Source organism: Phycodurus eques, chromosome 13 (assembly GCF_024500275.1).
Source record: "Phycodurus eques isolate BA_2022a chromosome 13, UOR_Pequ_1.1, whole genome shotgun sequence".
Classification (NCBI taxonomy): domain Eukaryota; kingdom Metazoa; phylum Chordata; class Actinopteri; order Syngnathiformes; family Syngnathidae; genus Phycodurus; species Phycodurus eques.
This window is the reverse complement of record NC_084537.1, coordinates 10,726,742-10,739,099: the sequence shown is the minus strand read 5'-3', so window position 1 is coordinate 10,739,099 and position 12,358 is coordinate 10,726,742. Positions and strand designations below refer to the sequence as shown.

Genomic DNA, 12,358 nt, shown 5'->3' with positions numbered 1-12,358 from the left:
CATTCACTGCTATTTTTCAAGAAAATTTACTTTTTGTTGCTAATCTTGCCCACTGGAGGGTACACCGACTTAAATGACAACGACGCACTTGTGACAACAACTTAAATTTTGATGTATACATTACAAAGGATGCATAACTGAATGATACACGCTCACTGATTCATAATACTGTTTAAATAATTTTTGGTTAAAAATTTCAGACTGCTCATATGATTTTCAACAAAATTTGCAGCAAGATAATAATGAATAAATGTGAATATTTTCCGGAGGACCGTGTAATTATTTGCACCAAAACAATGGGTAACTTGAGCTGTTGTAACAGGCTGCTGATACACAGGCACCACTTTGGAAAAACTCAATATGACAAGTAGATTTTATATTATTCTAAACCTATGTAACGCTATGCGCAATTGGAACTTTAACACTGCTCTTCAATTTAGGAACAAAAAAAAACTTAAATAATAATTCAATTAAAATATCTTGCACATAAATAGAAAATCTACCAAATGTAAATGTGAAAACAAGCAGTTCTTAAAGATTATATGCAACTGTGTTGAACTAAAAAGTTAAATACAACTGAACTGTACATAGGCAGTGATTATTTTGTGTACCACTAGAGGGAGCCCACATACTACTAGTGGTTCGAATATCACACTTTGACAATCCCTGATCTATACCATGACAGCAGACATAACGTTTGCGCAACTTTTTAGGGGCTTGGAGGACACAAAGGTGAGCTGTGGAGGCATTCACAGAGACCACAGCAATGGACTCACTAAAACCATACAGGACTACAGGTATCAACAGTCTACATTTTTCCTCAGACTTTTCTTTTAAATTTCAAAAAAATTCTATTTCCAGTAACACATTTACTGTGAGTAATGGTTTTGAAAAACAAATTCGTTGTCACCGAGAAGAAGAATGTGGCATTCCTCACGTTAAGTTTCCTTAAGAGCAGTCCACTGAATGCTTACACACGTCATGATTCATAATTAGCTCTGATTTTACATTGTGTGGTACTCATTCATTTTCCGTACCGCTTATCCTCAGTAGGGTCGCGGGCGTGCTGGAGCCTATCCCAGCAATCTTTGGGCGAGAGGCGCGGTACACCCTGAACTGGTCGCCAGCCACTCGCAGGGCACATATAAACAAACAACCATTCACATTCACATTCACACCTAGGGGAAATTTAGAGTCTTCAATTAACCTACCATGCATGCTTTGGGGATGTGGGAGGAAACCGGAATACCCGGAGAAAACCCACGCAAGCACGGGGAGATGCAGCAAACTCTATACAGGCGAGGCCGGATTTGAACCCGGATCCTCAGAACTGTGCGGCCACCGTGACGCCTTGTGTAGTACTATCGGAGTTAAACTTGATGACCTCGAGTTTAAGTTCTCTCAGTAAATCTCCCTTTGCTTATTTTCTTAACCTTTCGCAGAACAAATCCTTCAAACATCTCATTTAATCAGACCCACTGCTTTTTGTCAACAGAGCTTTGTTTTTTGGGAAGAATGACATTGATGTAAAAGTGCCATCTTTATTCAAAGTCTTTGTAAAAGAGGTAAGTTTGGGTTGGAAAAAAACATTTTTGTACAGTTTTCTTTAGCCTGCTCTGTTCTTTAATGATCATTTATGTACTTTGTCTCTTTCTCTCAAGGTCTTGAACCCATTTTACATCTTCCAACTCTTCGCTATTATTCTGTGGGCTGTTCAGGACTACTTCCCTTATTCTCTGACCATGTTGATTTTATCTTCAATTTTAATAGCTGCCTCTCTGTATTCCATAAGAAAGGTGCGTAAAGTTTAACCATGTGTTGTTCCTGTTATTGTCTAATTTTCCTTCACAATCAAATCTGCTATGTGTGGAGATGTTAGGGTTTGTTTTTAAAATTTAAAGTATTTTTTTAAAAATTGGTTGTATTCCTCCCAGAATGTTCCCATTAAATCTAGGGAGACCAACCACACACAACAATTGAAATCTCAAAATTTAAAACAAGAAAAACTTGTGGTGAAATTTCCTCCGATGTGAACAAAATCTTGTTGACATCTATCCTGAATATTTAAAGTATTTTGTCAAAACAAGTTCCATCAGATCCAGAGTCCACTTTTGGCAGCAGTTGGTAATGCTACGTGACAAATTACGTAGTACGATAGACATCTAGATATCTGTGTCAGATATCAGATCAGGTTAGGTTTGTTGTGCTAAAATCAGATCGAGGTACGGTTTCAACCTGATGCAGAATTGCTTCTCAATATAAAGGAACAACAACATGAGATCAAACAACTAGTTCAGTCATTGATTTTGCTGTTTACCAATGCTTAAACCTTGGCGGTGGTTTCAGTTCTGTTGGTGACCCTGATTTGTTTTTAATTCTTGAATTCTTTCTCACTACTCTCATTCCAGCATTATGTGAAACTGCATTACTTGGTGGTCGCCCACAGTTTGGTACAAGTTTCAGTGTGCAGAAGGAATAAAGGCATGTGTTACACAAAATCACCTAATTTTCTAATGAAAAAACATGTTTGTTTTTAAATACAATTAGTGTGCCATTTTTTTTTTTTTTTGTCGAGTTACGAGCTGTCTCTTGGTTTATTTATTTTAAAATGTAATTAAATTGTATTTATTTTTTTTGCTTTGTGTAGCGATTCAAAATTTTAGTTCCGCATGAGCTTCAGATATGCCGCCGCTCGAGTGAAGTGGAAAAAATGACAACAACTGTGGTACTGTAATGCCATCGCATGTGGGCAAGGAGAGCCACAGTTGCCGATGCACTTTCAGTCGTTGATTGAACGGGACAAACAGGTCAATTACACAAATACAAAATGAGAAAACTAGCAAGGAGCGGCTAATGTCACTTACTCGGCCACACCCCTTAAAGACACGCATTCAACACACAAATACCACAAGTTGTTCGGTAAGTACATTTTATAAAACCAGTTAATTACTTTAAATTCTCTTTTAATATGTTTTATGTGGGCTGGAATGAATGAATGCCATTTCAGTTCATTTCAAAAGGGAACATTTATTTCATACAGTACACGGGTAAATTAAGTTATGAGCTTGGTCATGGAGCAAATTAAACTGGTAAATCAAGGTACCACTGTTGTAACATTCCCAATAATACGGTCTGCGATGGTGGTCTGAATGATTATCAGTTATTACCAGTGTCCTCTTTTCAAACTTGATCGCAGATGTCGAACAGGTCATGTCGACTGAGCTTGTACCCGGTGATGTCATCACTATTCCAACCAATGGGATCATCATGCCCTGTGACGCCGTGCTCATCTGTGGCACCTGCATTGTGAACGAGAGCATCTTGACAGGTTGACATATGGTTAATCTCTTTGTACATTAATTAATACTAATTATTACTGATACTAATTACTAATACTAATTAATTAATAAAGTTTCACGTTTATAGAAATCATCAATCATCAATACTATACAAAAGCAGAACGCAATGGTGCCATGTATATTATTTGGAGCAGTTTACAATCAATATTTATTGAATAACATGGCAAAAACATAAAATACTTATTTACCAGAAATACTCTTTATTAAATGTATATATTTTCCGAGTAAAAATTAACTGGAACAGTTTTGCTCCGATCAACTAATCAGGATGGAAAAGTGTTGACGTTATTTTGGGCCAGCTAGCTGCCCTATAAGGTGAATTTGAAATCTGATTAGTTTAGTGATTTCCAAGTATACTCAACTCACCTCAAGTCAGCTTCATTTATAGAGAGCTTGTACAGAGCACCGTGTAGTAGTCTAAAAACATGTTTTAATTGAAAGCATTTTGGGGAGATAAATGTTAAGATTTACATTCACTACAAATGAATGAAGTAACTTATGTGGTTCCACAGCTGTTCTGTCTTGATTGGATGTTTGATGGTTTTTGGATGTCTTGATTTAGTTAGTTGAACATGATAATAAGTGCTCAATAAATTGCAAACAACAAAAAACAAGAACATTCGACTTCCAACTTCAGACTGTTCTGACACCCCTTGACCCCAATGGTTGTTTACTGGATGTCTGTTTCGTTTTCCAGGAGAGAGTGTCCCTGTTACTAAGACCAGTTTGCCAAGTTCAGGCGATGGCGCAGAGAGGATCTACAATACAGAGGAACAGAAGCGACACACCCTCTTCTGCGGCTCACATGTTATCCAAAGCCATTACTATGCTGGTGCGCTGGCGAAGGTGGTCGTGGTCAGAACAGGTGAGGACGAGAGTTGCAAAGAGGTTTTTTTCCCTGGAAAATGTCAGGTAACTTTCCATTGTAAATTAAGCTGTGCAATTTTAAAATTTCCAAATGAGAAACTTTCAATGGGAAGTATGGGAATTGATAGGCCTTTATGGGAATTAACTGGTAAATGAGAGTAATTTGATGGGAAAGTGTCACATTCAAGCATATACATACAAGTGTGTGTGCGTGTGTGTGCATATATAGTGGGTATGGAAAGTATTCATCCACCCATCCATTTTCTGAGCTGCTTATCCTCACAAGGGTCGCGGGAGTGCCGGAGCCTAGCTATCAACGGGTAGGAGGCGGGGTACACCCTGAACTGGTTGCCAGCCAATTGCAGGGCACATATGAACAAGCAACCATTTGCACTCACATTCACACCTACGGGCAATTGAGAGTCTTCAATTAACCTACCATGCATGGTTTTGGGATGTGGGAAGAAACCGGAGTACCCGGAGAAAACCCACGCAGGCACGGGGAGAACCTGCAAACTCCACACAGGCGGGGCCGGGGATTGAACCCCGGTCCTCAGAACTGTGAGGCAGACCTATAACCAGTCGTCACCGTGCCGCCGCTGTAAAATAATAAATCAATAAATAATTTATTGATAGAAAAATTACTATGAACCGCGCCGTGAGTGACGTTGACTCACCACATGACTTGAGTTGAACGTAAGGGGCTTTTTTTACATGCCGTTCTGCATTCACTCCATCTTTTCTTACGATCGCTACACACACTTTCTGCTACCCACCGCGACACATACATTAAATACCTGACGGAATCCACACCACTCAATAATGTGCACTTGCGTGATTCTGAAATTCACAGGGAACGCATTTCCAGCTTCAACAAAATAACAGCGCTCGTAATACTAAACTAGCATTAGCAGTGCAAATAAGCCAACGTTAGCCATGGCAGCTACGTTGGTAGCAAGACGTTTTTGTAATGCCTAACACTATATGTTAGTTTGAAGTTTTATTTTTTGGAACGTGAAATCAATTAAAATCCCAAAAGAGATATTACTGTTATAATTGTAGTGTTCCTCAATGAAAATATAAAGTGTTATTTCCTGTCCCGCATTGTGTGATCATTTTTCAATCAAACACACTTGACAAAAAAAAAACAAAAGAGGTGATACGGTTACCAGTCGAGCAGGAATGCTTCGCTTTTGAATCCTCTCAACTGCCTCCTATGTTCACCTTATTTTCATTTTTATTTTTATTTTCCGGAGGTGGATATCCTGCCATAGTTTCAGCACAGCTCTTGAACACCAAGGTAACAGGTCAACTTTTACGGCGAAGTATCTGAAGCTTGCTAATATCTGAAAATTTCACTCTCAACAAAAAAGCAAAAAAATCATCTTAGCAACATCTCAAAACTCTTTTTTTGAGTTAGCATTATGCAAAAATATAGTTCCTCAATTATATATATGTTCCCTATTAAGACCCAAATTTCAATGTTATAAATTCCTGGTTGATTCATTTTTTCCCTTAATTCCCAATGAAGGTTTCCAACTTTGAAATGTTTTCGAATTTTGCAGCCCTAATGATGATGCTGAGATACTGTTTTGCTTTACTCATCCGAATAGATTTATTGTCATTGACGATCCCACAGGCTTCAGTACAGAAAAAGGCCAGCTTGTGCGCTCCATCCTTCACCCTAAACCCACCAACTTCAAACTGCACCGTGATGCTACGCAGAGCCTGATGTGCTTGGGGGTGTTGGCATTTCTTGGTTTCATCTACACCATCGTTGTTGATGTCGTATTGAGGGTATCACTTCTCAAATAGATCTTTTCAGCATGATGACACACATAATTCCAGGTGGCAGAAGCCTTAGCAGTTGAGCAAGGCAGCGCAATTGAGAAAACAGAGTAACTATAATTATAATAAAATATCAAAATACAAAAAAATAAATGAGATGGTGTTTCCTCACCTGAATGCTCTACTCAGCCTCAGGTTAAAAGGTCATTACAGTATTACTTTTAACCAGTGTGTGCGTGCGTGCGTGTGTTTGTGTGTCAGTTGAAAAGAACAAAGATGTTATTGTGAGTTACATAGATGTGGTAGAAGTTCAGACATTCACACCTTTTCCAAAAAATTTGAATATCATGGAAAAGTTTATTTATTTCCATAATTCAATTCAAAAAGTTAAACTTTAACAGATTATAGATTCAGGCCCCACAATTTAAACAATTTCATGTATTTATTTGTTTTTCTTTTACATAATTTGGGCTTTCAGCTCATAAGACCCACGAAATCAGGAATTCAATACATTAGAAAACTGTGAAGAAATCCCGATTTACTTCCAGTTTTTGTATAAAAAAAAGAGAAATTAGGGTCACATTAAATCAATCAAAATATGGTACTTTCAAAATGATAATTTAATTAATACTTTTCAATACTTGGTTGGGAATCCCTTTGCTTTAATCACCACCTCGATGCGCTGTGGCATTGAGCCAATCAGCCTGTGGGATTGCCTGGGATGGAAGCCCAGATTTCCTTGATGCTTGCTGTCAGTTCTTCTTTGTTTTTGGGTCTGGTGCCCCTCATTTTCCTCTTAGTAATACCCCATCGATTCTCAATGGGATTTAGATCCGGCGAGTTGGCTGGACAGTCAAGCACTGTGATGGCATGGGCATCAAACCAGGTTTTGGTGCTTCTGATGGATGGGCAGGGGGCAGGTCCTGCTGGAAGATGAAATCTGCATCTCCATACAGATCCTCAGCAGAAGGAATCATGAAGTCCTCTAAAACATCCTGGTAGACTGTTGCGGTGACCTTGGATTTAAAAAAGCAGTTTACCAACACATGCTCTGGACATTGCACCCCAAATCATGACTGACTGTGGATAGTTCACACTGGACCTCAAGCAGCTTGGATTCTGTTCTTCACCAGTCTTCCTCCAAACCCTTGGACCTTGATTCCCGAATGAAAGGCACACTTTACTTTCATCGGAAAAGAGGACCTTGAACCACTGGCCAACAGTCCCGTCCTCCTTCTCCTTGGCCCAGTTGAGAAGCTTCCTATGTTTGCTCAGGCTCAGAGGTGGCTCGACCCGAGGAACTTGACTCGAGGAACCCGACAGTTGTGGCCCATCTCCCGGATACGTCTGAACGTGGTGGGTTTTGAAGCTGTGACTCCCGCCTCATTCCACTCTTTCTGGATCTCTGCTAGATTCTTGAATCTTCTCTGTTTGTTAACCGCTGAAGCCCACGGTCATCTCTTTTGCTGGTGCTTCTTCTCCTGCCACATTTTGTCCTTCCACTAGACTTTCCATTGATATGCTTTGACACAGCACTCTGTGAACAGTCAACCTCCTTAGCTACGAACCTTTCTGGCTTACCCATCCTATGGCGGGTATCAACGATGGTCTTCTGGCCAGTTGTCAAGTCTACAGTCTTCCTCATATTAAACCCAACTGAGACAATTGAACCAAACTGAAGCAATTTAATGACACCTGGGGAAAACTCTGTGCAGGTGCTTTGACTTTAGTAGCTGATTAGTGTGCGACACTCAGTTTAAAACATTTATGGCCTGAAAAATTTGGGCTGATTTCTTCACAGTATTCACATTTTTTGAATTCCTGATTTTGTGGGTTTCATGAGTTGGAACCCCAAACTATGTAAAAATAAACAACTAAATACTTTAAATTGCTTAAATTGTGGGCCCTGAATCTATAACCTATGAAAGTTTAACTTTTTGAATGGAATTATGGAAATAAATAAACCTTTCCATGATAGTAAATTTTTTTGGAAAGGGTCTGCAATTAACATGATCACGAGGGATTGGCTAATTAATTGACTTTTAAGTTCCTCGGTTAATTGGCACAACATGCTCTTTTGTCGGTGAAATGGATAGCGTGCATTAGCTCTGTTGTTAGCTAGCAGGCTATCCATTATGTTTCGTTCAATTCACAACAACAACCAGACTGTCCCTTTGGAAGTGGTGACTCCACTACCTTAAATTTTGGGGCTATATCCGGTGGTGCAACCCCAAAAACAACAGATGTTTGTCTTCATTTCTGTTCTTGTCAGCGGTGGTTAGTCACTTGTCTGCCACCTGGAAGTATCCTGGCTCCAATTAATTACAAATATTATGAAATTGTCTCCACAGTTCATGAAATATGTGTGATATTGGTGGTCCCTTTTTGCAGGTTCCTATTAAGAACCTCATCTTCGATGCTCTGAACATCCTTGTTGTTGCTGTACCTCCGATCTTACCCGTGGCATTGACTGCCGGTCTGGTGCACGCACAGCGGCGCATGAAGCGAGTCGGCATTTTTTGTATCAGTCCGCAAAGGATCAACATTTCCGGTCAGCTGAACCTGGTCTGCTTTGACAAGGTGGGTCGAATCCACAGCTTCCAATTCATTACATTCACTCTACGTACACTACTAGTGGCTTTTAGGTCGATCCTGAAATTTCACCCAAAAGTCCAATATACGTCACGTTTTGTGAGTAGCCTACTGTAGTTTAGTATATTGGTGTAGATTCTCATGCATCAAGGTAACAGTAACCTGCTAAAGTTAAATCGAAGCAACTGGAATCTTTTTGGCTGTTGATGTTTCACATGTCGGCACAGTAGTTGACTGGTTAGCACATCTGCCTCACAGTTCTGAGGACCGGGGTTCGAATCCCGGCCCCGCCTGTGTGGAGTTTGCATGTTCTCCCCGTGCCTGCGTGGGGTTTCTCCGGGTACTCCAGTTTATCTCCCACATCCCAAAAACATGCATGGTTGGTTGATTGAAGACTCTCAATTGCCCGTAGGTATGAATGTGAGTGTGGATGGTTATTTGTTTATATGTGCCCTGCAATTGGCTGCCGACCAGTTCGGGTGTACCCCGCCTCTCCCCCGAAGATAGCTGGGATAGGCCCCAGCACGCCTGTGACCCTCGTGAGGATAAGCGGTACAGAAAATGGATGGATGGATGGATGTTTCACATAGCATCCATTAGGCTTCTTCAATATCAAATTTTTAGTGTGGAGTCTTTCTATTAATGACTGGTGGGTGTGTACCCTGGGGGTAATCACATGAGGGTTATTACTGTTGTTGCCAGGTGTGGCTGGTGATTGACCGTTTTACATACCAACCACCTGCCTAGTGGCAAAATGGCTCCTTAGCAGTCACGTCCAATGGAATGAAACAGTCTCTGGGGAAGAGATGTCTTCACATACACACCAGAGACACACTTTAAATAGGAGGACTCCAAATCTAAAATTTAAGACTAAAGAAGCCTTTTGGATTGAAGGTGAAAAGTCTTCAACAACCGAGATTCGAGAACTTTTCCGGATTCTCTCGAAATAGCGGCATGTAATTATTACATTATTAGATCATCAGCAATGACAGACATGATCATTTTTAAAGGGATTTTTACATGAAAACAAACACAGTTTGCCTGTCAGAGAGCGAAGATGGTGACTTATGCGTGAAGTTATAATTGAAGACCACAGCATCAGTGCATTTTTGTCTTTTGGACTGACAAATGGATTTTACTAGTCAGAGCTTCTTAGCATCGAATCCTGTAAATATCTGATATTTTCTTATCCTAATAGGAATAGGGTGTTGCCTGTTGATTGAGCTAAACTAGTCAAATGAGCTTTTTTATGTCTAATTAATGAGTGTCAACCTAATTTGCATACCTTACCGTCAATATTTACTAGACTGGCACGCTCACTGAAGACTATTTGGACCTTTGGGGTATTCAGAGAGCTGAAGATGGCATGTAAGTAATTTAACCTTTTAGTTTCAAGCTTCTGGGTCCTCCTTAACATGGATCACTTAAAGTCTGTATTATTATGACAACAACTACTGGTGCATCTCTTGTTGTCTGATATATATCAATCTATCCAGCTATATATAACACTGTATGATCTAGTGCAATAGTGAAAGGTGAATCAGCTTGAGGGACTAAGTTGTGATGTTGAAATGTGTGCACTAAATGTAGAGTATGTTCACAACCTTTATCTTCTGAAGACACTGTTTTCAGTGACAAAATGAGGTTAGCTGGCATTTGAGACTGCTGGGAAGTCATAAGAAATATATCACACCTGGCTGGAAAACCTAACTGGCAAACATTTAATTTATATGCAGTTTCATCATTTGACTGTAGGCAGTCATGATGACAGACCTTACAATTTTCTTGTAAGCCAAGAAACATACATAAAACACATTACAATACATAAAAATACATTTGATCAAATAACTATCTCGTGACTGTTAAACAGAATCATGGCACCTTCAAAATCACTAGTTTTCAGGAAATAATAATAATTTAAAAAAAAGCCATCTTGCTTGAATTAAGAAACACCGCATGGTTCAAGTTGGTGCATCGATCAATCCAAACTAAACTAAAACCAGCAGCTTCGTCCCTCTTGCCATTAACTTCCTAAACAGATAACTTACAATTCCATTGAACATGCTGCCAAATTTGTCTTGCGATTGTTGTGAAATCTCTGTTGGGACACTTCTGCATTATTCATGCACTCACTGTACTAGTCTCGTCACTCTGCATTATTTGAATATCTGTTCTTGACCAATACTGACCACTAGTGCTTGAGAACAATCTGTGCCATTTGCACAATTGTCACTGTTCCAGATTATTGCACTACTAGTCACTTTAAACTGTTTGAATTTCTTGAAGACTCTGCACAATGGCCAATGTACCCGATTATTGCTTTCTTAGTCATTTCAAACTGCTCTAAATTGCGAGAGGACTGGATCATTTTCACAATTGTCATTGTATCAGCATTATCACATTACCGGTAACCTTTCATTGCTTAGTGTCTCTCCGTCGTGTGTTTTTATGTCTCAAAAGTATTTTTTGTAAAATGGCTGTCTGTTGTCGAACGTGAGCAGCTCCAACTACCGGAGACAAATTCCTTGTGTTTTTGACATACTTGACAAATAAAGATGATTCTGGTTAATAAAGTAGATTTGTTCTCAAGCTTTATTCAACTCTTTAAATTGGTAATAAGGCGTAAAAGTAACAGACGGCGGCAGAGTCGACCAATAGTATTGATTTGTGAAAGCAATACGAAGTTGACCATATTTGGACTTTCAAGGTTTCCGCCGGACAGCGACCTATGCAGAGAGGATATGCTAATAGTAAAAGGTTATATGCCAATTCTAAGCTGGCACGGTGGACGACTAGTTAGCATATCTGCCTCACAGTTCTGGGGAACGGGGATCAAATCCCGGCCCCGCCTGTGTGGAGTTTGCATGTTCTCCCTGTGCCTGGGTGGGTTTCCTCCACCCAATCCGGTTTCCTCCCGGATCCCAAAAACATGCGTGGTAGGTTGTTTGAAGACTCTACATTGCCCGTAGGTGTGAATGTGTATGCCACTGGTTGTTTGTTTATATGTGCCCTGCGATTGGCTGGCGAGCAGTTCGGGGTGTACCCCGCCTCCCGCCCGGAGATAGCTGGGATGGGCTCCAGCAGCCCGCGACCCTAGTGAGGATAAGCGGTAATGAAAAAGGATGGATGCATGGATGCCAATTCTAGCTTTACTGATGAGATTACTGCATCTCAATGAAGTTGGGGTGTTTCATAGTATGGTCAAAGTCAACGAGATAGTGTCCTTTTTTCATTCTTGAAAAATAAATTCACATTTCTTCCATGATGTCATTAATAAGCACTACACTACACTGCAACCTTCAATAAATGCACTGTGATTGTGATTTTATTCACTTGGTACCTAAAAATCAGTCTATTTGTTGGGTCATTTCTTTCTTGTCACGCCCAGTTTTTTAGCTCCAGCCGCTGAGGTATCTAAAAAGACTTATTTTGCCGCCTGCATGGCTACTTGCCATTCCTTGATCAGCATAGAAGGCAAACTCTGTGGAGACCCTTTAGACGTCAAGGTGTTCAGCGCCACTGGCTCGGTAAGGAGCACTGAATGTTTAAAGTGTGTTTCCCTTCCTGTGAGACTGCTGTCACGATGGCTACATTATACAAGAAAACAGTAGGATTAATTTTTTTAAAGGAAACATACAATTGTCCAATTTTTGCTTTCAGAAACATTTTAGGAAGCAGGCAACTCACCAAAAGTTGACTTGGCTGTGTAGTTTTTATACTTGATGGCAAGTCTAGCAATCCAGACCCCCTAA

General features: G+C 40.0%; 1 protein-coding gene across 1 annotated transcript in view; it reads left to right on the top strand.

Annotated features, from left to right (window-relative positions):
• Positions 1-12,358, top strand: part of LOC133411511 (polyamine-transporting ATPase 13A3-like) — a 39,315-nt gene that overhangs the window by 14,098 nt on the left and 12,859 nt on the right. Inside the window, exons 6-15 of the mRNA XM_061694003.1 lie at positions 714-797; positions 1,496-1,565; positions 1,662-1,796; positions 2,409-2,481; positions 3,197-3,328; positions 4,057-4,224; positions 5,866-6,023; positions 8,406-8,594; positions 9,913-9,974; positions 11,995-12,133. Of these exons, the coding sequence (XP_061549987.1) occupies positions 714-797; positions 1,496-1,565; positions 1,662-1,796; positions 2,409-2,481; positions 3,197-3,328; positions 4,057-4,224; positions 5,866-6,023; positions 8,406-8,594; positions 9,913-9,974; positions 11,995-12,133 (1,210 nt within the window). The remainder of the gene's footprint in view (positions 1-713; positions 798-1,495; positions 1,566-1,661; positions 1,797-2,408; positions 2,482-3,196; positions 3,329-4,056; positions 4,225-5,865; positions 6,024-8,405; positions 8,595-9,912; positions 9,975-11,994; positions 12,134-12,358) is intronic.